At 37.6% G+C, this 27772-nt stretch overlaps 1 protein-coding gene across 2 annotated transcripts; it reads left to right on the forward strand.

Moving 5' to 3' along the window:
* The first annotated feature begins 1043 nt into the window (after window positions 1–1043).
* On the forward strand, window positions 1044–27328 carry LOC112191808 (protein MON2 homolog). 2 transcript variants are annotated; one of them, XM_024331222.2, is made up of 44 exons: window positions 1044–1340; window positions 1822–2007; window positions 3075–3164; window positions 3369–3439; window positions 3613–3768; window positions 4026–4143; window positions 4315–4370; window positions 6036–6090; window positions 6183–6239; window positions 6347–6448; window positions 11937–12017; window positions 12135–12187; window positions 13332–13401; window positions 13897–13960; window positions 14723–14871; window positions 14961–15088; window positions 15181–15238; window positions 15437–15534; window positions 15624–15711; window positions 15854–15919; window positions 16000–16059; window positions 17156–17242; window positions 17642–17828; window positions 18640–18683; window positions 18766–18897; window positions 18979–19110; window positions 19224–19276; window positions 19369–19417; window positions 20332–20390; window positions 20569–20708; window positions 20793–20974; window positions 21537–21665; window positions 21778–21863; window positions 21998–22113; window positions 22208–22320; window positions 22565–22688; window positions 22897–23018; window positions 23641–23827; window positions 23904–24126; window positions 24557–24881; window positions 25490–25629; window positions 26026–26150; window positions 26268–26508; window positions 26870–27328. In XM_024331222.2, exons 1-44 carry the CDS (start codon window positions 1236–1238, stop codon window positions 26991–26993), a joined length of 5031 nt encoding a protein of 1676 aa, XP_024186990.1. In that variant the 5' UTR covers window positions 1044–1235; the 3' UTR covers window positions 26994–27328. The 2 variants fall into 2 exon arrangements, with proteins under 2 accessions (XP_024186990.1, XP_024186995.1); XM_024331227.2 differs by having other exon boundaries at window positions 26304–26508.
* The last annotated feature ends 444 nt before the right edge of the window (window positions 27329–27772 follow it).

A 27772-nucleotide genomic window follows, 5' to 3' on the forward strand; every position in this document is an offset into this window, starting at 1 on the left:
GTCAAAAGATGCTAGCCAGATTCCAGAATGGCTCCAGGTACAACATATAGGCTGCTCATACAAATCAGCTGCTCTACACGTGTCCAACAGAACCACAGCTGGAGGTGGACTAATTGGTTTGGGCCTAAGGATAATGGGTTTGCAGATATAATTGTGCAGGTATGGTTGTTGGTCTCAACACAGTGGCAGACTTAGAGAGGATTGGACTACCGTTATTAGTCAGTGTACATCAATTGTGTGCTTTCTTCTAGGCCTGGCAAATGGGCGAGTTTTAATGGGTTGCTGTCTTAACGGGGCCAACCCATTGTAATCCATCAAGATAATGGTTCAACTCGATGAGTTTGCGTGTGTCATCCATTGGAATCTTAGCAGATCCGCTTTGAAACTCAATGAGAACCACTAACAAATTTTTTTTTTTCGTATCATTTTTTAGAACTCTTTTCAAATCCATTACCGATAGAAATCCGTGAAGACCCGTTAATAAAAAATTAATTTTTTAAAACTTTTTTCCAACTCATTATCCATTGATATTTGTTAAAATTTGCTGAAAAAAAAAAATTTCAACCCATTACTTGTTGAAACCTGTTGAGACTCGCTAATAATTATTCATGTGTTTTATGAGATAGTTGGCAACGTTAGCAAACTTAATAATGTTGCTGAAGTAGGGCCTGCCCTGTGAATTCGGAGGTCCAAGACGAACTTAATTTATAGGGCTTGATAGTTGAGACATTTTAATATGTTTGACAATTTATTTTTAACCGAGTGATATAAAAAATGTTATTTAATTTACAGCAACCAACCTATTATAATTTGTAAGTCGATCTCCCACTTATAAAGATGAAACTTATGCAACTAGATTAAATGGTACTGGGGGCAAGAAATAGAATGCACTATTTTCGATACTTTATGTTTAGTTAGTTATATTTATTTATTTTAGTTGGTTATATATAGAAAAAGTAATCTTGTATTGCCATAACAGAAAATAGGTTTTTCTTTTGGTTTTGTCACACACACACACTATTAGTATTAGTTGCAAAGGCTTTATAATATTCCAAGCCCAAACAGTTTTCTTGTCCAAAATTCTCCAGCCTACGCATCACTCTCTCTCTCTCTCGCTCGCTCGCTCAAGATCTTCTACTACAAAACGAGCACCTGCCTCTCTCTGAGCTCCCCGATCTGGATGCTTCTCTCCTTCACATTCCGAGCAATTCTGATCTCCCATTCACCAATTCGCGATGGCTTTCATGGCGGTTTTGGAGTCAGATCTTCGCGCTCTCTCCGCCGAGGCTCGCCGTCGCTACCCTGCTGTCAAAGACGGCGCTGAGCACGCAATTATAAAGGTCTCTCGTTCTCAAAACTCTTCATCATGTATAGAATTCATGCATATAATTGGTGTTGCTGGAAATTCAATTGGTTTGGTAGAGAAATGAATAGTTCTAAGTAAACTATCATACTCAGCGAAGTTGATCATATTGTAGGTAGAGGAATTGAAGCTTAGTAATGCTATCAGGTTAATCTCAATTTATGGAGCTGAAGCCGAAATAGTAATTTACGAGTTAGGAAAGACGTAGTTCACAAGTTACTGTTGTGCAATCTAGTTAAGTTTTGCATTTCTTTGTAGTGTTAAAAAACCGAATCCCTATCTTGCTTAGCAGTCAAGTATGGTTAAATCATTTATCATTATATGCAAATTCCTAGTGCATTGGGTCTTTTTAAGTACTGTGCACTGTAGTTATTGCTGAAAGAAGAGAATTTCATTGGTTGGTTTCGGTGAGCGACCGAGATTGATTAGTTATATGTTTACTGCTGTTCACTTTGCAGCTCCGTTCTTTGTCAAGCCCTGGTGAGATTGCGCAGAATGAGGACATATTGAGAATCTTCCTGATGGCTTGTGAGGTTAAAACTGTGAAGTTGAGTGTTATTGGACTCTCGTGTCTACAGAAGCTTATATCTCATGATGCTGTTGCTTCATCAGCTCTGCACGAGATACTTTGTACATTGAAGGATGTAAGTTCATGTTTATAATTGGGATGTGTTCTGTTCCAAACATTAAAATACTCTCAGAAACAAATTTTGGAGGGAAGTGGAAATATTTGGTGAGCTAATTGTGCATGTAAAGCTTCGTTTTTGTTAAGCTCTTGTTGTTGGCTCTGTCAAATTATTCTTTACTGTTGCTACTGCTATATTTTTCTTTATCTCCTGCTTACAGGGTGAATGCTTTTTCACATTACAATAGTTGCTGTTAATAAAGATTGCAATGTTAAAAGCCCTTTTAAGTATTCTAGCTTTACATCCTATGCTGCTATAAGAACAGATCTCGCCTGCCGAATAATAATTTGAATATACTTCCTATTTTAAAAGATTAGATGATTTCTATTAAATTTTTTCCCTTAATAGTGCATAAATTAGAAAGTATTTATCTCCTTCTGCTTTCCTATTTGAATATCTTGATAATTTAAATAATCGTAGGTTCTTCATGAGATGATTGTTATAGCAAAGAAGAATCTTTCATTGAACGCTCAACAGTTAATTGTTTGAAATTTTCTCCATGAGATGAGCTCAATTCATGTTTAAAAAACTTTAAGTTCAAAGATTGATACTAGCATAACCTTCTATCATTAATCTTTTGATTTTTTCCCCTGTGAGATGAGCTCAATTTATATGTTACCAATGTTGTAGGCTCCAATATTGGTTGAAGTGCATACCTTGACTTATTTTATCATCGGATAAGAAAGATTTTTGTTGCCAAATGGCGAGTACAAACAATTGTTCGCATCACTAATCATGCCACTGTCAAAAAAGGTTATGTTTCTGATGATAAATTCAGAATGCCACCGACTGTTGAGCATGGTGCTTACAAAAGTTTGGCCCCCCCCGCCTAGAGCATCGGCACTGAAGCAGCTGATGCATTCCTGCTCTTGGTCATTCTATATATAAATATATGTGTGTGTCTAGATATATATATATATATATATATATATATTCTTTTAGTTATATTATTTGAGGAGTAGTACAGTTGCCCAGTTTGCTAATCCCATTCCTTGAAATCTTACGTGCTTATCTGTTTCTGGCAGCATGCTGAAATGACCGATGAGAGTGTTCAACTTAAGACCCTGCAGACTGTATTGATAATATTGCAGTCACCTTTACACCCTCAGAATGAGGTAACAAGCATAAGTTTACATAACTTTTTTTATCATACTATTTTGAAATTTTTGTCAGCATTTGACTATGGTCAATATAACGAGAAAAAGATTTCATTGCATCCCATTGTTTCAGGCCTTTTTGTTATTGAATGGTTATTGATTTTAATTTGATATATGTTGGGCCCTGGGGTCTCATACCCGTAATTGTTTTATGACAAACAGGACGATATGGCTCAAGCTCTTGGTATATGCCTTCGGCTTCTCGAAAATAGGTCCCCTGACAGTGTGCGCAAGTAAGATAACATTACTTGGAACGCTATTAATTGTTGAGCTTGTGGTTGATTCATATACCTTTCTCTTTTGTTTTTTCCTGTTGTTTTATTCTTCTTTTCTTTTGCTACTTTATATTTGCACACATAATTCTTTCTTTTCAATCTCAAACCCATCTCAACTTGGAAATTTCCAGTACTGCTGCAGCTACTTTCAGGCAAGCTGTAGCACTGATTTTTGATCATGTGGTTTGCGCTGAGACTCTTCCTGCCGGCAAGCTTAGTTCTGGAGGTTACATCTCTCGGACCAGTCCAGTTAGTGGTGATGTTAGTTGCAGCATAAATCTTTCAGAGTATGTGACGAGTTGTAAGCAACAGTTTTGGCTTACTGCTCTGTAATTTTTCTGCATCATTATCTTGCTCATTTGTGTTTTGGTAAACTGTGACTAGTAAATGCCTGCAAATTGTACTTTCTCCATATCTCTGTTTCATCTGTGGTATTGTGTTGAAAAAGGAAAACTTTGTGGACTAGAAATTCTTACTGGTAGTTGCACTTTGGTTTTAATTTTTTTCCTCTACCATAGTTATATAACAAACCCAACATCGACAGGTCTTTGGATGGATCTGTTTCTGGACAGTCATCATTGATGAGGGAGACACTAACTAAAGCTGGAAAGCTTGGGCTTCGTCTGCTTGAAGACCTGACAGCTCTTGCTGCAGGTGGATCTGTATGTGCTGATTTAAAAGTCATTCATAAAGTTTCCTTAGAACCATAACTAGATCTTTCTATGTTGTGTTTATAAGTGTTGGGGATACAATTGTTATTTTTTTTTTTTGCTTTTCCCATTTGCCATATATGTGATGTTGTCAATAACGATGACATCGGCTTTTTCTGACAGGCAATCTGGTTACGTGTCAGTTCTCTACAGCGGTCCTTTGCACTTGACATACTGGAGTAAGAGATCTTGCTACTTGCATCCTTTTTAACATAATAGTAGATACATGTAACATGTGTGAAATTTACATCTCTACTATTTATTTAAGTCATGCTTCCTCTTCTCATGATATTGAATCTGTTAGCTGTTGTGGGGTGAGGCCGGCTTCTAGTGTTTTCTGGTTGCTAGTCTCTGTATTTAATTCTCGGCTCTAGTGTCATGGATTTCTATCCACTCCTTGTATTGCTCTCTCAGACTTTTGTCATAAAATGGTTTTTTCTTTAAAAAAAAAAAAAAAAAGTCTCTGTCCATATTGTGAAACGTAGACCTACTAGGATGAATATTCTTTTTAGCATATGTGGAATAAGATGGGGCAGAGTTGGAGGGTTCATTCTGTCCGTCTTAACATACCATTAACTCAAGTTAAAAATTTGCCTCCAGTAGCACCTCATATTATTAAATATATATATATATATATATATATATATATTTTGAGAAACATGACTTTTATAGAAAAGAAGATCAAAGTACAAGAGAGAACAAGAATTCCTCAGAGGATAAAAAATTCAAAACTAGTATACTAATTATGTCACTGCGGCTTTCCAAATTCCAATCTAGCAGTGAGAAGGCTGAAAGGGAGTAGCACCTCAAATTGTTCATCTCTAACCCTTATATTTAAAATTTTCCTTTGAAGCCTATGATGTTAGCTGTGATATGGGTGGTTTGGATGGAAAATAAATAAAAGGATCTTTGAAGCCTATGGTGGTGCCGAGTTGGAAGATCTTTTGGAGTGAGTGAAATTCTGGGCATCTTTATGGGACTTTATCTGGGAGTATAATAGTCTTTCCTCAATCCTTTTAGATTGGAAATCAGTTGTAGTCTAGGGTTTTTTGTCCGGGCTGTTTTTGTTGCAGTCCAGCCTTTTGGTCTGATGCTCAAGCTCTCTCTCTCTCTCTCTCTCTCTCTCTCTCTCTCTCTCTTTTTGGGTTTTTTTTTTTTGGGATTTATACATACTCTGACTCTCACCATATAAGATTTACACTTTGAAGAGATTTTGTCGAGTTCTCCCTTAGTCCTTTATCTTATTTGTGTAGTTATTTTAAATGTCATGATTGAATGTTACTCAGCTTTAAAACTGAAGTTGAACAGATCTAGAAAATTAAGTTTTATTGTAAGAAAAAACTTTGATATAGAAGATTCATTAAAGGCAGAAAGGAATGAGAGCTTGGAAGTCCTTTCCATCAGATGGAGTACGAGGCTCATGATATCTCTTTTCAAGTATGTACAATGGTGCTATTTTATCTGCCAAAGGATTGAATGTCCAACTTGCTAGAGTTTTTGTTGCTTTTCTTTCCTCGGAAATTCGGTGGAAGCCAGTAGCAGCTTACCGTTGCCAAAGAAAATACTAGTTCCTCAAGTCCCATTGAATATGTAATGTCACAATATTTAATCAAGTGACTCCACATGGAAATTTATGCATAAAATTGGGAGGGGTCACGTAATATATTTGGTACATGATTGGTCATAATGAATTCCACTGAACATATAAAGAAGCTATCCCTAGTGTAATGCCTGTGAAGTGTGTGTTAGACTGCTAAACAACAGAAAACAAATTCACAGGGACGTTGCAATCAAGAATTTGAAAGAAATTACGTTATTTTCAATTAAGATTACTCATTCTCCAGGTTTGTTCTGTCCAACTATGTGGCTGTTTTCCGAACCTTGCTTCCTTATGAGCAGGTGAGTTTAGCAGTGTCATGTCTAAGTATGTTTCCTTTGATTTGATACATTTGCTAGTAAAGTTTTCATAATTGTAATACTGCTGGGAACAGGTCCTGCGTTACCAGATATGTTCAATTCTAATGACCTCACTTCGTACAAATGCGGAGGTAATTACGTATATAACATGTAGTCAAGTAATTTATTGGGGGCTTTTAGTGCTCTTTTCAAGAAACTTCAATGTGGCTTCTCTGAATCATGTTTAATGTCGAATCAGCTTGAAGGGGAAGCAGGAGAGCCGTCATTTCGACGCTTGGTCTTGCGGTCAGTTGCCCATATCATCCGGCTTTACAGTTCATCCCTTATCACTGAATGTGAGGTGTGTCCTGTATATGATTGTCCTAGCCAGGAAATGACATGCCAATGAAACTCTTAAGAAAGATAATGCAATTATAGTTGAACAAGAGAAATAATCAATTTAGTTATTGAAGTTTCACAAAAAAGTTCTATTTGTTAGAATTGTATTTTCATTGATTTGTGCATTTACAATGTTTACAATATATAGGAGAAGCAGCATCAGTTTTACAATGCTGTAATAACTAAATTTATAACAATAGCAAAACTGATCCTAGATTGATGCACAACAATATATGCTACAGCTATCTATATTTATAACAATAGCAAAACTGATCCTAGATTAATGCACAGCATTATAGCCATATTAATGGCTAGTGATTGAGGAAGATTGAGTATCTTTAACATCCCCCTCAAACTTGACCGGCCTGGACGGACAAGTTTGCTGGTGAAAAGAAGATGTCGAGACTTGTGAAGTGGCTTTGTGAGTAAGTCAGCTGGCTGATCTCTGGAAGGAATGAAGCAAACTCTGTGACTTCCACGAGCAACTTTTTCACGCACATAGTGGTAGTCGAGCTCAATGTGCTTGGTGCGGGCATGGAACACCGGATTGGAAGCCATATATGTGGTGCTGAGATTATCACAATGAAGTAAAATTGGAAAATGGATCGTGGCACCAAGCTCATACAATAAATAACCCAACCATGTCGTTTCAGCACTAGCATGAGCCAGAGCTCTGTATTCAGACTCAGCACTAGAACGTGCAACCGTAGGTTGCTTTTTAGAACACCAAGAGATGAGATTGGAACCGAGATACACAAGGTAGCCAGATGTAGACCGACGAGACGTTGGACAACCAGCCCAATCTGCATCAGAGTAAGCTGAAAGATGAACTGGTTGTCGTTGAGGAGTGAACAACAACCCATGACCAAGTGAGCCCTTGACGTAACGAAGGATACGTTTTACAGCAATGAGATGGGAAACACGAGGCTGACTCATAAATTGAGAGACCAAGTTAACAGCAAAAGCAATGTCAGGACGGGTGATTGTGAGATATTGCAAAGACCCAACAAGCTCACGATACAATGTAGGATTCTCAAGGAAAACCCCATCAGTAGAGTGAAGATCAGACTTGGCAGACATGGGCGTACTGACAGGCTTGCTAAGCAAAAGGTCATGTTTAGAGAGAAGATCATGAGCATACTTAAGCTGATTAATATGCAGCCCATGATAGTGTTTTGTAACCTGTAATCCCAAAAAATAATGCAAAGGTCCTAGATCCTTAATGTCAAAACCACGCCCAAGGTTATCAATAAAGGATTGAAGCAGCTGAACATTGCTGCCCGTAACAACAATGTCATCTACATATAGCAGAAAAAATATCTGATGCTGGCCATGACGATAGATAAACAAAGAGGAATCTGCAAGACTCTGAGAGAACCCAACAGAAAGAAGAAAGGTGCTCATACGCTGAAACCATGCACGAGGTGCCTGTTTCAAGCCATAAAGAGCTTTGTTTAATTTGCAGACATGACTAGGCCTAGACTGATCAACAAAACCAGGGGGCTGAACCATATACACATCCTCAGTAAGAACACCATGAAGGAAAGCATTTTTAACATCTAATTGGCGTAGGGACCAACCACGAGACACAGCAATCGAAAGGACTGTACGAATAGTTGCAGGCTTAATGACTGGACTATAAGTTTCACCGTAATCAATACCTTGCTGTTGATGGAAGCCCTTGGCGACAAGACGAGCCTTGTACCGCTCAATAGATCCGTCAGACTTCCGCTTCACCCGAAAAACCCATTTGCAACCCACTGTATTTTGTGAAGAAGAAGGAGGCACTAGAGTCCATGTGTTGTTTTTCAACAAGGCATTGATCTCCTCTGTCATGGCAGCACGCCATTCAGGTTTCTGAGAGGCCTGAGAGTAACAAGTAGGTTCCACAATATCAACCAAGTGAAGGAGAGCACGAGGAATCGGGTACCGTACTGTACCATCTGTTAGTGCACGGGTTTGGACAATGCCATCCCGAAGTCGGGTGACCATTGGATGCGATGGGGCGGGGGCCGGTGGAGGAGCATTGACCGGTGGATCAGGAGAAGGAGCTTGTGAATTAGAAAGAGGAGAGGAAGGTGCCGCAGGCAGTGAGGATGACGAAGGATGGGAAGCTGCGTCGGGGGACGCGGAGGCTGGAGGAGGAGAGATAGGCGGCACTGCTGCGTTGCGCGACGCGGTGGCCGGAGATGGAGGGGAGAGCGGCGCTCTGGCTGGCGCAGTCGTTGGGCGACGGCGGGTGTATTGGAGAAGGGGAGTTCGGGCGGACGAGGGTGAGGGTGGAGGCGTGACGGTGGAGTCACCTGCGGGAATTGACAGTGGGAAGTCGGAGTTGCATGGAGATGCTTGAGCGGAAGGTATGGAGCTGTTTAGCAGTTGTAGGGTCGTAGGAGGATCTGAAGCAGGGGGACTGATCGATGTAGGGACTGTTTCTGGTGGAAAAGTCAATGGGCTAGATAATGTGAACAAGTGAAGTGGACCAGGAGGAACATTTGATGGTACCTGCAAATCTTTAAAAGGGAAACTATTTTCATTAAATAAAACGTTACGTGACACATAGACACGACCAGTTTTTGGATTGAGACACCGATAGCCCTTATGATTAGGACTATAACCAAGAAAGACACATTCTATACTACGACTGGATAACTTGTCTGAGACATAGGGACCAAGATAAGGGAAGCAAGAACACCCAAAAACACGAAGAGAAGAATAGGGGGGAGAGCGTCCATAGAGACAAGAATAAGGTGTTGCCCAATCTAAAACTGGTGTAGGAAGGAGATTGATAAGATAGACTGAGGTTAGGACAGCTTCTACCCACAGATTGTGAGGAACCCCTGATGTGAGGAGAAGAGTTCGGGTCATTGTGGCTATATGTTGATGTTTGCGCTCAGCAAGGCCATTTTGTTGTGGCGTATGAGGACAGGAAAAACGTTGGAGAATGCCTAGAGATTTGCAATAATGAGAAAAGGCATTAGTGACGTATTCCGTGCCATTATCACTTTGTAAAATTTTATGGAACTGTGAAAGTGATTTTGTATCATGACAACCAAGGACTGAAAATGAGTAAAAACCTCATTTTTACGGCGCATAGGATAGACCCAAGTAAAGCGAGAATACTCATCTGTAAATAGGACATAGTATCGAAAACCACTAACTGACGAAGTGGGAGACATCCACACATCACTATGAATTACATGGAAAAGAGAAGTAGCAGGATCATTATTAGAATTGAAAGGCAACTGTCGCGATTTACTCAGCGCACAATTATTACAGAAATCTTTAGAAGAAACAATCGAACCAAGAGATGATCCCAATCGTGCTAAGACAGAAGATGAAGGATGACCCAACCGATTATGCCAAAGGGAGGAGTGAACGGTGGCAAGAGCTTGAGGAATGGTGGGAACAGATGAGAGAAGAAGGGGGTAGAGGCCATCTTTACAGGGGCCCTGAAATAGGAGACAACCAGTTCGTAAGCAACGAATCTGATAAAAGTCAGGAGTAAATAAAAAATAGACAAGATTATCCTTAGTGAAACGAGCGACAGACAATAAATTTTTACGAATTGAGGGAATTCTCAAGACATTTTCAAGGAAGAATTTAGAGTTTCCTAAGGAAAAAGGAAAACTACCAGAATGGGAAACCGGCATGGAATCACCGTTACCCATATAGACATTGTGTGGACCACCATAAGGCTGAGAATTTTGAAGAGGCATGGCTGTCATGTGATGGGTAGCGCCGGTATCAGGATACCAATTCGGATCACCAAGAAAATGTGCACCCGCAAATGGAGGAGCAGAGGCTGGGCCGGAAAAACGATGTGGACACTGATTCAATCCATGCTGAGTAGTGTTGCAATTAAAACACCATTGTGGCCCGGGGCCAAGAAGCCCATTTGACCATGCTGGGCGAGCTGGCCATGAAGTAGAGGAATGTGCGTTTGGAGTAAACGCAAAGTTCTGGAACTGAGGACGTGCAGCACCACCACGACGGTAGCGCTGGTTGTTGCGCCCGCCATATGAAGGCCGGCGGCCGTCACGGCGAGGGGGAGGGCCACGGGGGGGTGCAGATGGGTTGGATCCATGGTGAAACAAGGCCGAGGCAGTGTTAGAATCTGGTGACCGGGTTTGCTGAGCCTCAAAAGAGAGGATTCGGGCTCGGAGTTCAGAGAAATCTGGAAGAGAAGATGATTGAGCAAGGGCAGTACGAAGCATTAGGTAATCTGGTCCAAGTCCATGAAGTGTGGCAACAACAAGATCAGCGTCAGAGACGGGTTGATTAATCGAGGCTAGGGAATCAGCAATTGATTTGGCTTGTTGGAGGTACTCATCAACAGATTGAGAACCCTTTTGAAGATCAAAGAGTTGAAGTTTGAGACTTGTGGCACTGGCAACAGACTTCTGGGAGAAATGGCGAGCGAGGCAGTCCCATATCCCTTTAGATGTATCGAAGCCAATGGTGAGACGTGCCACATTTTCAGAAAGGGAAGTGGTGAGGATGCTGACAATTTGTTGGTCAGTAGTGAACCAGGTTTCATGCTCAGGATTAGGGATGGTTGCGGCAGATTGGCCATCACTTGCAGGTCGTGTTTTGGTGGCAGCAGGTTCAGGGATAGAGCCATCTATATAGCCCCAGAGTTTCGCACCATGAAGATATGGTTTCAGCTGACGAAGCCAGACAAGATAATTTGTTTCTGTAAGTTTGGTGAATTGAGCAGTGTTTTGAGAGGGAGGGTTGGACGATGAAGAGGCCATGGAGATAAGGAGGGTGAGATTGGAAGAAAACACAGGAAGAAGACACAGGAAAGTTGACACCTAAGTTGACACCTTAGACTACTGATACCATGTTAGAATTGTATTTTCATTGATTTGTGCATTTACAATGTTTACAATATATAGGAGAAGCAGCATCAGTTTTACAATGCTGTAATAACTAAATTTATAACAATAGCAAAACTGATCCTAGATTGATGCACAACAATATATGCTACAGCTATCTATATTTATAACAATAGCAAAACTGATCCTAGATTAATGCACAGCATTATAGCCATATTAATGGCTAGTGATTGAGGAAGATTGAGTATCTTTAACACTATTAAACTCACACTTTGGCCTCTGAGATCTGCTATTGAGTTGCCAGAATGTTGGGACCCATTTTCATTTCAAACTCACCCCTTCCCATTTGCTAGCATTTTTTTTTCATGATCAATCTGCACTTTCATGTTTTAGCATGTTAGACTCTTCGCTCCTTATTCTGTCCTCACAAGTCACCGTTGATTTTAAGGAAAAAAAAAAAGTTAGACTCTTCGCTCCTTATTCGCTCCTTAGACTCTTCGTTTAATTTCCCAATCATCTCTTTCTTTAAAAAAATTGTTTTCTGTGGCATCAATGCACAACTAATATCCCAATTCCATTTGTTGTCTTATATGTAAACTTATTCAACTGCAGGTCTTCCTTAGTATGTTGGTGAAGGTCACATTTCTTGATTTGCCATTATGGCATCGTATTCTTGTTCTTGAGATCCTGAGGGTAACTTGACATTGCAACATATACATATCTTTTTTCTTTATTTCTTGCATTACATATGAAACGTTATGTGATCCTTTAGTACTGTGAGTATTTTGTAATGTTCATAGTTTTGGACAGGGCTTTTGTGTGGAGGCAAGGACATTGCGGATTCTTTTCCGAAACTTTGATATGTAAGTTTGCAGTTACCTTATCTATCCTTTTGTAATAATTTTCACACCTTTATTCTTTGGTTTATAGGATGAGTGAATTGTGTACGTGTGTGTGTGTGTGCGCGCATATTGCTCTATGCAATTTGTTACATGCACAGTGGCCCCTCCTGATTTGGTATAAATTTCATCTCATTGATCACAATTTGGCCCAATCTATTTTCACAAGGTATTCTAGCTAGTGTACTGACATCCTACTTAACCCCTGTAGTCACACGTCCTTTTATGCATTTTGCTCTTGAGCACATAAGTTCCTTGAGGGCTTTTAAGGATCTTCTGAGATAGTTATTTCTGCACCTTAATATCTTTTCATGTATGCCAGAATGTTGGCTACTAATGAGACTAGAGATTTCTTTGATCTTTTCTAGGTTTTGTCTTTTTGAATCTTTTCTAGGTTAAAGCGTGCACTAATCATTCTTCTTTTACCTGGAGTTATGATTGTGGCAAACTCATTGTTGACTGTCATGTATTCTTTTTCTTTCCTTTTGAGGAAAGTTCTATTTTTTAGCCTGTGATATGCTTGAATCATAGGGTGCTTGAAGACTAGACTAGACTAGACCTCTGAAGGGTCAGGTTGATGTCTAATACATGCTAGAGTTGGGTCAGTTGAAGTTCCTCCTCATTCATCGGAAGGCAAGCATTGACCTATTAAGGTTATTATTGGTTAAAACAAAATTGTTGACATCTAAGAAAGAAATGATTATTTCAGGGAGAATATCTATCATATTGAGTTATAGAGTTATTTCCTTTTTAATGCAAGTTATGTTTCAAATCTTGGTTATGAAGTGAAGTTTCTCAAAAGCATTATTTTGTATAAAGTACAAACTGATTTTTTTCATCCTCATGTAGGAATCCTAAGCACTGTTGAGTTATCGAGTTATTTTCTTTTTAATGCAAGTTATGTTTCAAATCTGGGTTACAAAGTGAAGTTTCTCAAAAGCATTGTGTATAAATTGATTTTTTTCATCCTCTTGTAGGAATCCAAAGCACTATTCAGTTATCAAGTTAATTTCTTTTTAATGCAAGTTTTGTTTCAAATCTTGGTTATAAAGTGAAGTTTCTCAAAAGCATTAGCGTGTATAAATTGTTTTTTCTCATCCTCATGTAGGAATCCCAAGAACACCAACGTTGTGGAGGGCATGGTGAAAGCTCTTGCTAGAGTAGTTTCAAGTGTACAGGCAAGATATTATTCTTTATACTCCCTAGCCATATTGTTTAGTTGTTGGTCAGGATGGGTGTATGTGTCTATTTGTATGTTTTGAGATGGATAGATTGCTTTCATGGTAATTGTATGTGTTTGTATGTCTTGAGACGAACTGCACGCCATCTCAGAAGCATGTTTGAAACAGGCCTTAAATGTCTTACATGTGAAATCGTTCTTCCCATATCTTTATTGATACAGTTATGAGCATGTTCTACTCTACAACTTGCCCCACCCAAGGAATTCATGTCAGATCTTGTTAGTGTTTGTATTTCAATGCAGTGAGGTTTATCTGCAGTTGGCAGTGCTTTCTCTTGTCAGCTCAGTTGCATCTCAAATTTTATAGTGTAGACGGTCTTTGTGCTTTTTACAAGAATAAGGCCTGTGTTCTTACATATAATATAACTATAATGTAGATTAATACCATCTTTCATACATATATGCCATTGGCTGAGAAACCTAAACACTACAGGTTCAAGAGACTAGTGAAGAGAGCCTCGCAGCTGTTGCAGGAATGTTTAACAGCAAAGCTAAAGGTAAATCACGTATTATATTATCATTTCGAACAATTAAACTGACGTCAACCAGAACACCACAAAGACGCTATGATTTTCTTTGAATTAATGAGTGAAATGAAGGTATTGTGTTCTGATTGACAATTTGTTATTATGAATTTGAGTTAGAACATCATATCATTATTACTGATTATTATTAAGACTGCTATTGGTAATAATTTGCCAACAGATGCTTTTTACAACTTAAGAATTTGTTAATCTGGAACTCACCATTCTAAAACTGAACATATTGTAAAAGAGGTTTTGGCTTTCAGTTTGATACATTTTGAACTAATTAAGGGTATCTGAGCCTAGGACACATATTTTAACGCTCTTAGTCGCCTAAAGTCTTGTTGGGGCAGGCTTAAGTGCAGGCTTTGCTCAAGCTAAATATAGGACTTGCAGTGACCTACTTTGTTTTTAAAATACCATAGACTGGTCGTTCTTTTTAAGGCATTGATTTGGACTGATCCATTGGGTGTCCATTGGTGCGCTATCAATGCTCTGCCCTTTAAGGCCTCAAGTTTTTACCTTACAATTCACGATTGGCTTCCTATGGGAAACAATGTGCATTAAAGGTAGATTATGATTGGTTAAAAGAATATGATTTGATTTGTGTGTTACAACTTGTGCAAGTATAAATTCTTTTGGATGTAAGGTATATATATAAGCCTACAAGAATATTGCACTTCATCTCTTGTTCTATTCCTCGCTGCACAAGTTAACCATATTCACGATATACAGGAGTTGAGTGGAGCCTTGATAATGATGCATCCAATGCTGCAGTATTGGTTGCTAGTGAAGCTCATTGTATAACCTTGGCAGTCGAAGGTCTGCTCGGTGTAGTCTTCACAGTAGCTACATTGACGGATGAAGCAGTAGATTCCGGAGAGGTATTTATCATCTTTTTTCGGACATTCTAATATTCTTAAAGCCATTGAATTAAGAGTAACATTTTATGTGACAAAGCCCTGTCTACTAGATTGAATCCCCCAGATGTGACTATGATCCACCTGCAAAGAAGACTGGAAATGCTGCTCTTCTCTGTCTCTCAATGGTTGATTCATTATGGTTGACGATACTAGATGCATTCTCCTTTATTTTGTCAAGGTTGGACTCTTCTGATAAAGCATGTACATATATTAAATTTTGCCTTATTTCTTCTAAGTAATAACTTTCGTGAAATAAACTTTGAATTGAAGGTCACAAGGTGAGGCTATTGTGTTGGAAATACTGAAGGGATATCAGGCCTTCACCCAGGTAACAAAAACTTTGACTTATTAACTTGGCGTGTTGTCTACCATTTTCAACTATTTAATCCCCTTACCCCGCATGTTTTTCAAGTTATTTTTCTTTTCTTTTCTGTTGTTGACGTGTATTTCCCTGCCAAAGTTTCATGACTCCCTTTGTTCTAAATTATGATAAGTGAATGATGGTTTGCTTGTGCTTGCAATACAGGCATGCGGAGTTCTTGGTGCTGTAGAACCTTTGAACTCCTTTTTAGCATCACTTTGCAAATTTACAATCATTTTCCCCGTTGAAGCAGAAAAAAGGAGGTAACCTTGTCTAGATATCTTGTTTTAAGTACATGTCTTAATTAGGCAACTGAGAATATTAAACTCCGGGGTTTACATTGAGATTTCAGCATTACTTTACAATCTCCTGGGTCCAAACGGTCTGAACAAGTAGTTGATCAAAGGGAAAGTGTTGTTCTCACCCCTAAGAATGTCCAGGTATACAGTCAGGTTCAGTAGCATATTATATTTTGTCCATTTTATTTCTGTATACAATGCTATTGTTACAATTATTCCATGTGTGTGTTGTCATAATTAATTTGTACATGGATACTGATAAAATTTTTATTTTCCTATTCAGGCCTTAAGAACTCTCTTCAACATTGCTCATAGATTACACAATGTGTTGGGCCCATCCTGGGTTTTGGTATGTTGGTGTACTTTCGTGTTCGTCTAGAAAAACATAGAATGCATACTTATATCATCTTTGCCATTAATTTACTGCAGGTATTAGAAACCCTAGCAGCCCTAGACCGCGCAATCCATTCTCCGCATGCTACCACACAGGTAATCTTGGCAAATGCTTATCAATAATTCTTGCAGTTCAGAATTGTATTGCATTGCTATGTGCACAGATCATTATATTGAATAACTTGTATGGCCTTCCAACCAATTCCTCCATAGTTTCTTTATTCATTTTAAACCTATACAACTGTATTTGAAATTAAATGGGTCTATGTCTGCAATTAAATGTTTAATAATGCACTTTGATACAAAGAAGCATTGATTGGCCTTTCTTACAACAACTATCATTTGAAGAAGGTTCAATTCTAATGTGATAATCCAATGATCTTCTGGATGGTTAATTGCTATACATAAAATTAGTATGGCCTTAAAAGGGGGAGGATGGTATTAATTGATGCTAAGATCTTCCGGTTCATTTTTGCTGATGGACACAAGGGTATCAAATATAGTATCCAATGGTTGAACATAGTAAAGGCGGGGGGAATGCTTTGGGTCTGGGTTACTCTGGAGCATAGCGGATTGGGTGGTGTGTGGTGGACAAGCAAGGTCTGGTCATTCAGTTACTTTGTTGTTTTGAAGGTATAGGCATGTTCACAGGGCTTTGGAATTCCATGGTGGATTATTAGAAGAAAGAAAATCACCAGTTGAACAAAGACCAGGCAGACAGTGATAACAAAAATCCTTCAATTCTGTAGTGTGTTTTTTTTTTTTGAATAACCAGTGTGCTTATTTACCCGTCACGTCTATATTGAATTATTGATGTCTCCCAATCAGATCAGTTTGTGATTTGCTGTCTGACAGCTTGGTTTCTTCTCTGTACTAATAATTCCTTTTCGAAAGATCAGCTGCAAATTATTGCAATTGTGTGCATCTTTTAGCTTTCATTGGGTGATTCATCTTAACTCGAGATGCATATCTCTGCAGTTGTCTTGATGACTTCTTGTCCACTAACATTCTGGCTCATTGCTCTAATAAATTCTCGTTTTCTTTCTAAAAAAAAGAAAAAAAAAAGATTTCCTAACTCTACAGTTCTTATTTTTTTATTTGCAAGTCTAGTTATAGTTGTTTACCTTAGATAGTCATTTATTACCTGATGTAAGGTTTTAATTATGTCGGTTTAATAGTTTTGATTTGACAGGAGGTGTCCACGGCTGTGCCAAAACTTACAAGAGAATCATCTGGTCAATCCAGTGACTTAAATATTCTTTCATCCTTGAATTCTCAGGTAAACCATGAAAATCCTTTGCCTTTCTGATAGCCTTTCAAAGTAATATTTCCTGGAGACCTATAGGCAATTCATTTGTTCAGTTTTAAGCTTTTCCGTTTTCTTCTCATTAACAAAAGTTAATGGACCTGTGTTACAAAATGTAAAAGTACAATGCAGTGTTGTCTAAAACCATATTCATGAAATTCTTTTTGTCATCCCGTCTTCCAATTTTCATATAATTTAATTCTTTCATTATGAATTGAAAATAAGTTTTTGTTTAAGTACCAATTTTTTCTAATAGGAAAGCTGTTTGGGTCCTTATGAAGCTCTTTCCATATTTGTATACATGTGTTTTCGATTACTATCTAGTATCTACAGTGCATGCTCTGAGTTTATGCTTTTCTCCACTGTGCAAAGCTGTTTGAGAGCTCAGCACTGATGCACATATCTGCAGTAAAATCCCTTCTTTGTGCACTGGGCCAACTGTCACAGCAATGCATGGCTGGGATTTCAAATGGATCTGTACCTGCTTCAAGTCAAAAAGTTGGAAACATAAACTTTTCAGTGGAGAGAATGATATCCATCCTAGTCAATAATCTACACAGTAAGTAATGTCAGTGAATCTGCAATACAAAGTCATAATTGAATGGTTTTCCGTTCAGTGATGTATGTTAACCATAGAGGTTTGTTCAAAGGAAATGTTTGCTGCTCTACAAGTGTTACCATTGTTTAGATAAAAAAGATGTGGTAGTAAAGTATGCATTGCATGTGTTACTAACTTACTAGTGAAATAGTTCTGTTCACCTTTTGTCAGATTGTAAGCTAAAATGTAGTAGATCTGTAGTAGTTGCTAAAAAATGTTGAAGCGAATCTTCACTGGTACAATTTTTTTTTTCTTTTTCTATTCTTCACAGTTCTTCGAAAATGTTTACATCTTTTTTCCTTTTTTTTTTCCCTAAACTAAACTTTGTTTTGAGTATGGATCCTTTTCATTTTCTCATTTCTTAGCATAAGTGTCTGAGACATACAAGATTATAATATCTTAAATCCTACTTTGACAGTTATCTTTATCGGTAATTTTATATGTATATGTTTGTTTATTTATGCAGATGATTTCTTAGACTAAGCTATTGTTCTGTTTTAGTATTGAATTTTTGATATGAAATCTGTCTTTTCTGACTCATCAAGGTAATTGTTCTTAAGGACCATATTCAAACTAGTTAGAAATTGGTCTCTGTAAGACTTGATTTCCTGATCTTAATAGTATAATCATTATCATCTCTTTCTTCTTTGTTTAAATGACTGTAAATGGGTGTATGATATATACTGGAATCCTTCTAGTTGAATATATGTAATGTGAATGCATAAAATGTATTGCTGGTTTGATCTGTAATTGACGTGCTTCTGTATTGCAGGAGTGGAGCCATTGTGGGATCAAGTTGTTGGCCACTTTCTTGAGGTGATCAAAGTCAAATTTGTCTTCAAACATATTGTTTTTGCCTTTTTCCTCTGTCCTTGTTTAACACTTTTATATCTTACAGCTTGCAGAAAATTCTAACCAGCATTTACGTAACATGGCCCTTGATGCATTAGATGAATCAATATGTGCTGTTTTAGGTTCAGACAAGTTCCCAGACAACACAACAAGCAGATTCAATGGCTCATCTCAGAGTGTGAGAACTTTCACCTCCTTATGGCCGAGTGAAATTAGTTACTGAATTAATGACCTACTTGTCATTTTCATACCTCTACAGATGGATACTGGGGTTACAGATTTGGGATCACTTGAGTGTGCTGTCATATCTCCACTAAGGGTTCTTTATCTTTCTACTCAAAGTGTTGACTCACGTACTGGATCTTTGAAAATTCTTCTGCATGTTTTAGAGGTAATATGTAATTTACATGAAATTATTTCATGTTTTCTTTCGTATGTGTAGTGTATCTTGGTCCCTAGCCTGTGTTCATAAAGTCTTATTACTGACACCACTAAATTTTACAGAGGCATGGGGAGAAATTACACTACAGTTGGCCAAATATTCTTGAAATGTTGAGGTTGCCTTAATTTACTTTCCTTTCCAGTCATTCGTTCTGTTTGTGGTTCTATTTTGTTTCACTTCAGTCTCCTATGTATTTTATTTTGTAAGGTCTGTAGCGGACTCTTCAGATAAGGAACTCATTACTCTGGGCTTTCAGGTTAGTAAAAGATCTGAGCTATTTGGGAAATGAATTACGTAATTTGGAGCTCTCCTTATGGAACACAGACGTGCACCGAAATCTATTTTGAAACATAAAAAGTCTATTAAGTAGGCACTGCTACAGTGGTACTCTTCAGAATTTCTTAGGGCAACTCTCAAAGAATCTAATTGGAGCCCTTACACCTCCATGATAAACGATTTTTGGAGCCATCCTTAATGATTTTGAATTTTGTTCTCTCATAATATCTGACCCAGAAAAGATTGTTCGACAACTAGTTGCAGATTGTAGCCTCTCTTATGTCTTATATATATATATATATATATATATATATATATATAGGGCCCTTCCACTAAGGGATCCATTTTTTTGGTCTTTTCTAGGGATAGACATTATACAAACTTTTCGATTACATTTTGACATATCAACCGTTCAGTTTTTAGGTCATAATGTGTAGATCATTTCTGCAAATTTTCAGCCAAATCGGTGATCGTTAAGATATCAAACTAGATTAAATCAATGGATGAACCAAATCTGTCAAACTTGAACCGTTCATACTTATAATTTTAAATTGCAGTTTTGAATGCCTTAACGATAATCAATTTGGCTGAAAATTTGCAGAAATGATCTACACATTATGACCCAAAAACTGAATGGTTGAGATGTCAAAATGTAATCGAAAGGTTTGTATAATGCCTATCCTTAGAAAAGACCAAAAAAAGGGATCCCTCACTAGAAGGGCCCTATATATATATATCTGTTTATTACTAGATTTCCCTTGTGTTTGCAACCTGACAGCTGCTCTTACTTCAGTCCAACAGAACCATGCTATTATGAAGAACTATATATATTATTATATTTAGTGGTCTTGTCGATCATGTAGCTTCAATATCCTTGCATGTTCTTTTTTGTAGTGCCTGCGGGTGATTATGAATGACGGACTTTCTACTATACCTGCAGACTGCCTTCAAGTGTAAGGCTCCAAACTTTGGCCATTACACATATGCACATACACACTTGTGCATAGAGAAAAGTATATGTGGATTTATATAAGTGTAACAATTGCTCAGCGTTGGTCCTGCAACATGAACAACTATGATTACCACAATTGGACACCTAATAGGATTGTGAGTGATGCATCTATGTTGCAGATGTGTAGATGTGACTGGAGCATACAGTGCTCAAAAGACAGAGCTGAATATAAGTCTGACAGCAATAGGCCTCTTATGGACAACAACTGACTTTATTGTGAAAGCTCTAATCCATGGACCTGGGGCGGAGAAGAAAACAGGTTAGACCATCATTGTTGCTGTCAGCCCATCAATTAAACTGTGTCAAAAATGTGCAAAAACTGAGCCTATCTGAAATATTACAGGGATTTCTGATGTGCATCCTATTCTAAAGCCATTGGATGGCGACATACCAAAAGAACAAACAATCAATGGCTCAGATAATGCCAATGAGCAAGTTCCCTCATTAACTATAGTTGACAGTGACAGACTGCTTTTCTCTGTTTTCTCATTACTTCAAAAGCTTGGAGCCGATGAGAGGCCAGAGGTGGGTAACATGTTTTTTAATCGACTTTCTTTGTTCATTCTATGCTTGTGGTTTCTCATGTTGGTATGTGGTAGATTAAGAAACATCTATATTTCTTGCAAATTTTGCATAATTTCATTTTCCCCTCGCAAGTATGCCTGAATTCTATATAGCATTTTGGAAATATGTTTTGGTCTTGTTTACATTGTTTGGTATTTCTTTGTCTTAGTGACATAGATTGCAACCCTTCTTCAATGCCTTGGACATGTGACAGTATCCATGATAGTGTAAATTTCTCTTAAGCTGTGGCTATATATATACATAAAGATTTGATTTTTGTTGAATTTGGGTAATTTTTAATACAATATCATATAAAGATTTGATTTTTGTTGAATTTGTGTTATTTTTAATACAATATCATACTCAGCTCTTACCCTTTATTTAATGAATTTTTACAGTGTTAAATCTGATTTTGTTTTCAGACCTTTGTATTGTACTATATAGCCCCTCCCATGAAGGAGCTTGAGCAGTATCACTGGAATAGCTGTTTATTCCACCATTGATACTGAACTTTTTATTTCAGGTTAGAAATTCAGCGGTCAGGACATTGTTTCAGACACTTGGAAGTCACGGGCAAAAACTTTCGAAAAGCATGTGGGAAGATTGCCTTTGGAATTATGTGTTTCCTACACTCGATCGTGCTTCTCACATGGTTTGTTACTACACTTGATCGTGCTTCTCACATGGTTTGTTAAAGTAGTTGTGAAAGATATAAAAGACTTATCTGGTCATGGACTGATGTGATTTGAATTGCTTGTCCTCAGGCTGCAACTTCATCGAAAGATGAATGGCATGGGAAAGAACTTGGAACTCGAGGAGGAAAAGCAGTTCATATGCTCATACATCACAGGTATATAGCTTTAGAGAGAGATATACTCTTTCCTTCCTTTGAAAAAAAGAAATACTACCGACTAAATCTACAATTCATCAATAAGGAAAATTTTTAAAATCATTTAGTAATTTTGTTATTGGATGAAATTGCAGTCGCAACACAGCTCAGAAACAGTGGGATGAGACGTTAGTACTTGTCCTTGGTGGCGTAGCCCGTATTCTACGCTCATTCTTTCCTTTTCTTAGAAGTTTAAGCAATTTTTGGTCAGGTAACTTACGCTTGAATCTGATAGATGAGATATTTGTTGTTATATTAATATTGATGCCAATCCTACAGATAACACCTGATGTATCACCCTGCAGGATGGGAGTCTTTGCTTTTATTTGTGAAGAATAGTGTATTAAATGGAAGCAAAGAGGTTGCGCTTGCTGCAATAAATTGCTTACAGACACCTATTCTTTCTCATTCTTCCAAGGTGATGATAATTTAAGGAACTAGGTTACTCTTATGTTTGTGAACTAGGTTCTTATAATTGTCTCGTCTCTCCTAATTTTTCTGTTATCTTTGTTTGTTTTCCCTTATGTAAGAACGAATAATATTGTATTAAATATGAAAAGTAAAGTACAGAAATTAAATTGGGAATTCCAAAAGAAGCATGCTTCCTGCAATTTTATGAGAACAATTTAACAGAATGTCATTTCGTATCTGATGTCAATCAGGGGAACTTGCCGATGCCTTATCTTGAATCAGTACTTGATGTTTACGAGCTTGTTCTTCAAAATTCAACAAACCTGAGTGGAAATGCAGCCAGCAAGGTGAAGCAGGAGATTTTGCAGAGTCTTGGTAATGCTTTAATTCAACTCGACTCTGTTAAACATACATGAATGGATGGTGGAGGCAATGAAATATCAATCCAGATATATGCCCTTCGTTATCATGAATTAAACTCTTAACATGCTTAGCATAGCTGCACATCCAATTTTGTGTTTGCTACTCTTACCTTCCGATTAAGTAAACCATCTTTTTATGTGGCTTTTTGAACTTCTAACAGGGGAACTATATGTGCAAGCACAAAGGATGTTTGATGATCGGTTGTATACACAGTTGCTTGCAGTCATACGCTTGGCTATGAAAGATGCCATAGTTGCCAACGATAACTGTGAAACTGAATATGTAAGTGATAATTGCTTTCTTAACCCCACCCAAAACCACTAAACTAACCATCGTTTATATATAATGGAGTGGTGTTCATCTGGTCATTAGGTGACCAAGGATTTTTTGGTCACCCACCTTTGGATTTAATTAAGGGCTTGATGCATGCATTTAAAATGTTTAATTTCAACCCTTGATATTATATCCAGGGGTGGGTGACCACAAAATCGTTGGTCACCTAATGACCAGATGAACATCCTTGATATATATTGTGGTATAATTTATCATCCACCTTGGATTTAATTAAGGGCTTGATGCATGCATTTAAAATGTTTAATTTCAACCCTTGATATTATATCCAGGGGGGGGGGGTGACCACAAAATCCTTGGTCACCTAATGACCAGATGAACATCCTTGATATATATTGTAGTATAATTTATCACCCTAAAAGTAGCTCAAGAGAACCCTGTCTCAGTGTCATTGTTGTGCTTTCGAATAGTGGATACTCTCCTTATAGCTATGAGCTATCAGGAAAGTTTAGATCATACATTATTACTACCAGCAGTACCAGGGAACAAATTGATAAGGTTTTATCCATCTTATATGGCATTATGAGAAAATGACCTTCTCACTTTTCTCCAGGGAAATGTTCCACCTGTACTACGTACTGTGCTCGAGATCATTCCAATGTTATGTCCAACAGAGCACATTTCTTCAATGTGGCTTATTCTTCTTCGGGATTTTTCTCAATTTCTGCCAAGATTGAATTCTACCGTACAAATTGAGGAAGATGAAGCAGAGGAAGCTAGCACTAGTGACCGAGTTCCAGGTATAGAATTGGCTTTTCTCCCAATACCTTTGACTGTCAACTGTAGCTAAAGAAAATTTTGAATTTACTTTTGCAGATACTCACTTGAAAATAAAACATGAAAGACCTAATGGGACGGCTTCGATGACTCCAGGAGTAGGAGATTCTCCTAGTTCTAGATTAAAGACATCCGTAACAGCCAGCATTCCTAATTATATGTTTGCGGAAAAGCTTGTTCCCTTGTTGGTAGATCTTTTCCTACGGGCTCCAGTAGTTGAAAAGTATATCTTGTATCCTGAAATTATTCAAAGTCTTGGGAGGTACTGAAGGCTCTTTCGTCTAATGCTAAATTTATTGTGCTGCGAATAGACTGCTTTAGAAAAGGTTGACAGAAAGAGACATTTTATGGAATTGAGGCGTATAAGTTAATATTAAACTCTCTGGAAAGTGAAAAGTCGGGCAAGACCTGTTGTAATCTGCCTAATCTACTATTACAAGGACCTATTAACTATCCTTATTGTAGGTGAAGAAGAAAGGTTTCTCTGCCCTTGTCTAATAGATGGATTAAGGGCGGGCTTGTTAAAGACTATCGTATGCTCTGTATATCATTCATATGATAAGTTAAAAATAAAACAAAACGACTTGCATAGTTGGGAAGATTTGGTCAGATAATACCTGTTATGGTTGATCTTGTTTTCATAATTAAACGCTTTTTCACTAGCAAATGACAGCATCATACTTTTGTCTCAGGTGTATGACTACAAGAAGAGACAATCCAGATGGTTCTCTTTGGAGATTAGCTGTCGAAGGCTTCAATCGCATTCTTGTTGATGATGCCAGCAACTCCACTGTAAATGCTGGATCAGATTCAGGTGCTAGTAAGCCTGCAAGAACACGTATATGGAAGGAAGTTGCCGATGTTTATGAAGTATTCCTTGTGGGTTATTGTGGCCGAGCTCTTCCTTCTGATTCCTTCTCAACAGTGGATGTAAAAGCTGACGAGTCCCTTGAGATGACTATCTTGCACATTCTTGGCGACAAGATTTTGAAGTCACCAATTGATGCACCTACCGATGTAATTTTTCTCACCTGACATAATGCTGATAGTAGATTCTCATAATGTATAGTTCTAACAGTCTACATATTGCATGCTGTTTAGTGCCAGTGCCTAGTGCCTAGTGTTGATGCTCAGATGAGTTAATAGTAACGGGTTTGGATGATGGTAGTAACATCTTTAGGCATATCTTAGTGTTGAATTATGTTGTAGAAAAATACAATAGTAACCGCTAATGGGCTACTGAGATTGTTTGAGCAACTCATGTAATCCTTGACCTCTTGCCAATTTATTGAGTAGCTTTCTCGAGATCAGAAGCGAATTGCACAAAGGCTTCTAATTCTTCAAATTGCTCCAATTTCAACCTCTTGTGATATGAGCCTGATGGAGGGTTCCCATATCTTGTCCTATTTTGTAACCTCTACTGGTTATTTTGGTCATATATTGTTTGTTTGGGTTCAAGATTTGAGCTTATTGCCTACTGGTCCTTGGTGTACACATTTACCGTCCTTTCCCCATCTTAATCATGTTAAAATACATATCACCTGCATGGCGTTATTTCATTATGGGTCTTTCACAACTGTCTTCTATTTCAATATGTTCTAATAGAATGGCTTTGACTTTAACAGATTTTGCAGCGTCTCGTTTCCACTTTGGACCGTTGTGCTTCACGTACTGGTTCTTTACCTGTTGATTTTGTGGAACGTATGCCTTCCCACTGCAGCAGGTTTTCCTTGATTTGCTTACAGAAGTTGTTTTCCTTGAGCAGGTAATTTGTTGTATAGAGTTTTTCTTCTACTTACACTGCACCTTCCGATAGTGTTAATTTCATTGTTGCTCCAAGCAAGTAATGGTCGACCTTTGTATTTTCTTGCTATTTAGGATAACTTTATGCAAACATTTGACTAACAAAAGAACAAAAAAGATGATTGGGAAACGATTGATGACTTAAAAAGAAGAGTACAATCATCATAGTGATCTTTCTTTCTTTTTCTTTTTTCCCCTACTTTTTTCTCTACCAGTGTTCCCGCTCATTACTATGTTTTATTTGTTCCATTTTTTCTTCCAGACTCCCAAACATAGTATTAACCTTTAAAGTATAGGCCTTCTTATATCCATTTTATTTTTAATAAGATGTAATCTCACAGTGTTATTATGTTATCAGTTATGACACCAAAGACCATGATTGGAATTCAGCGAGAGCTGAGGTGAGTAAAATTGCAATCATGATACTGATGATGAGATGTGAATACATCTTAAGCAGATTTCTGAATGACGAAAATGATTTAGGTACGTCGTCGTGTAACTTATTTGAAGTTATCTTCCTAGTCTCATACTACCTTTTAAATAAAAAAATCTTATTATCTTCTACTGTCATAGATCTCTTAAGTTCATTTTACCTTCCAGATTGTACACCTTTCAGCCATCCAACTATTCCTGCAGGTGGACGCCCATTGCCAGCAGCAAGACTTGAAGAAATCATATATGTTCTTGAAGAGTTGGGCCGACTAGTAATTCATTCAGATACTGCATCCATTCTTCCCTTGCAACCATATTTGAAAGGTGCTCTATCAAGAGACAAGAATCACGATGACCGTTCGCACCTTCTTGTTCTATTTCCATCCTTTTCTGAGCTCATAGTGTCAAGGTGAGAATAATCTTTTCTTATTTCTTTCTTTTCTTTTTGCCAAAATTATTAATTATGTACAAAATACAAATGGTACACTGTTGAAAAGTGGACAGTGAAATATGGGCAGGGGCATTAATTCCCAATGAATGTTCATAAACAATATGGCATTTGGTTCACTTACATATTACCGAGTCATAAGCTCATAGAGCAACTGTGGGGCTGACCACACTATAATAATAGCAAAATTCTCTTCTAGGAATACTTGAATATGTCATAAAATACTTGGCAAAGAAACATTACTATATAATTCTTCACAACCATATGCTAGTGTAGATAAGTGTGATCACAGCTAAATCTTTTGGATAATTTTGTCAAACAGAGAAGCAAAAGTAAGAGCATTGGTTCAAGTCTTGTTTAGACTCATCAGCAAAGAATTGTCACTTGAAAGAGTTTCCCTTACCAGTCAAGCTGTGGAAGAATCTCAAAGGATACCGCAGTCCTAATTTAGTTCCATGATCTACAATGGTTTACTTTGTTCAATACAAGGTTTCTTGAGGATTTTTTTTCCTCCTCGATTTTTCAGTTATATAGTCTGTGTACATTATGTTAAATTTGTTGTATGAAAATAGTTACCTCAGCATGATGTGTTGAGGAACCAAATTTTTGATTCTTTGGTGTAAAGGCTGTAAAGAGTTCTCTTTATAGAAACCACTAAAAGGGCAATGCCAAGCCTTGCGTCCTGGCGAGATTGTGTTGAATGCGTCACTGTTTGAGTCTGAACATGATGAATCACAACAATTGCATATGTATAATGTTCACATTAGGCTGAATTACTTCACGAGGTGTTCTACTCATGAGTACCATCTTCTTGGTTACCAACTTACCAACAGTTCCTAGATTCCGTTGGTATTTCTTAGTAAACAAAAACAAAATGTGAAACTCAAAGGAAGAACGGTTGTTGTGTTCCAGTTGCACTCATGTTATTAAATTTCCGTGTCATTATATTAAAAAAATAATAGATATGTAAATGAACGAGTATAGTTCTCATGTCTGTTGAATATTTATCAAATTGTTTAGTGGTGTTTGTTCACTTTGTTGGCATGGGAAACATTATCATATCTGAGGAGCCTGGAAAAAAATCTATTCTATTAAGAAAAAAAAAATTAAGAATTTTATTGGCTCTAGAAGCTTAAATTATATGGAAGAATGTGAATAAAATTATGGATTGAGATGGTTTGGTATCTTTGGATATGATACAGTCATGTTTTAAATTTCATACATG

The sequence above is a fragment of the Rosa chinensis genome, chromosome 3, assembly GCF_002994745.2.
Source record: "Rosa chinensis cultivar Old Blush chromosome 3, RchiOBHm-V2, whole genome shotgun sequence".
NCBI classification, from domain to species: Eukaryota; Viridiplantae; Streptophyta; class Magnoliopsida; order Rosales; family Rosaceae; genus Rosa; species Rosa chinensis.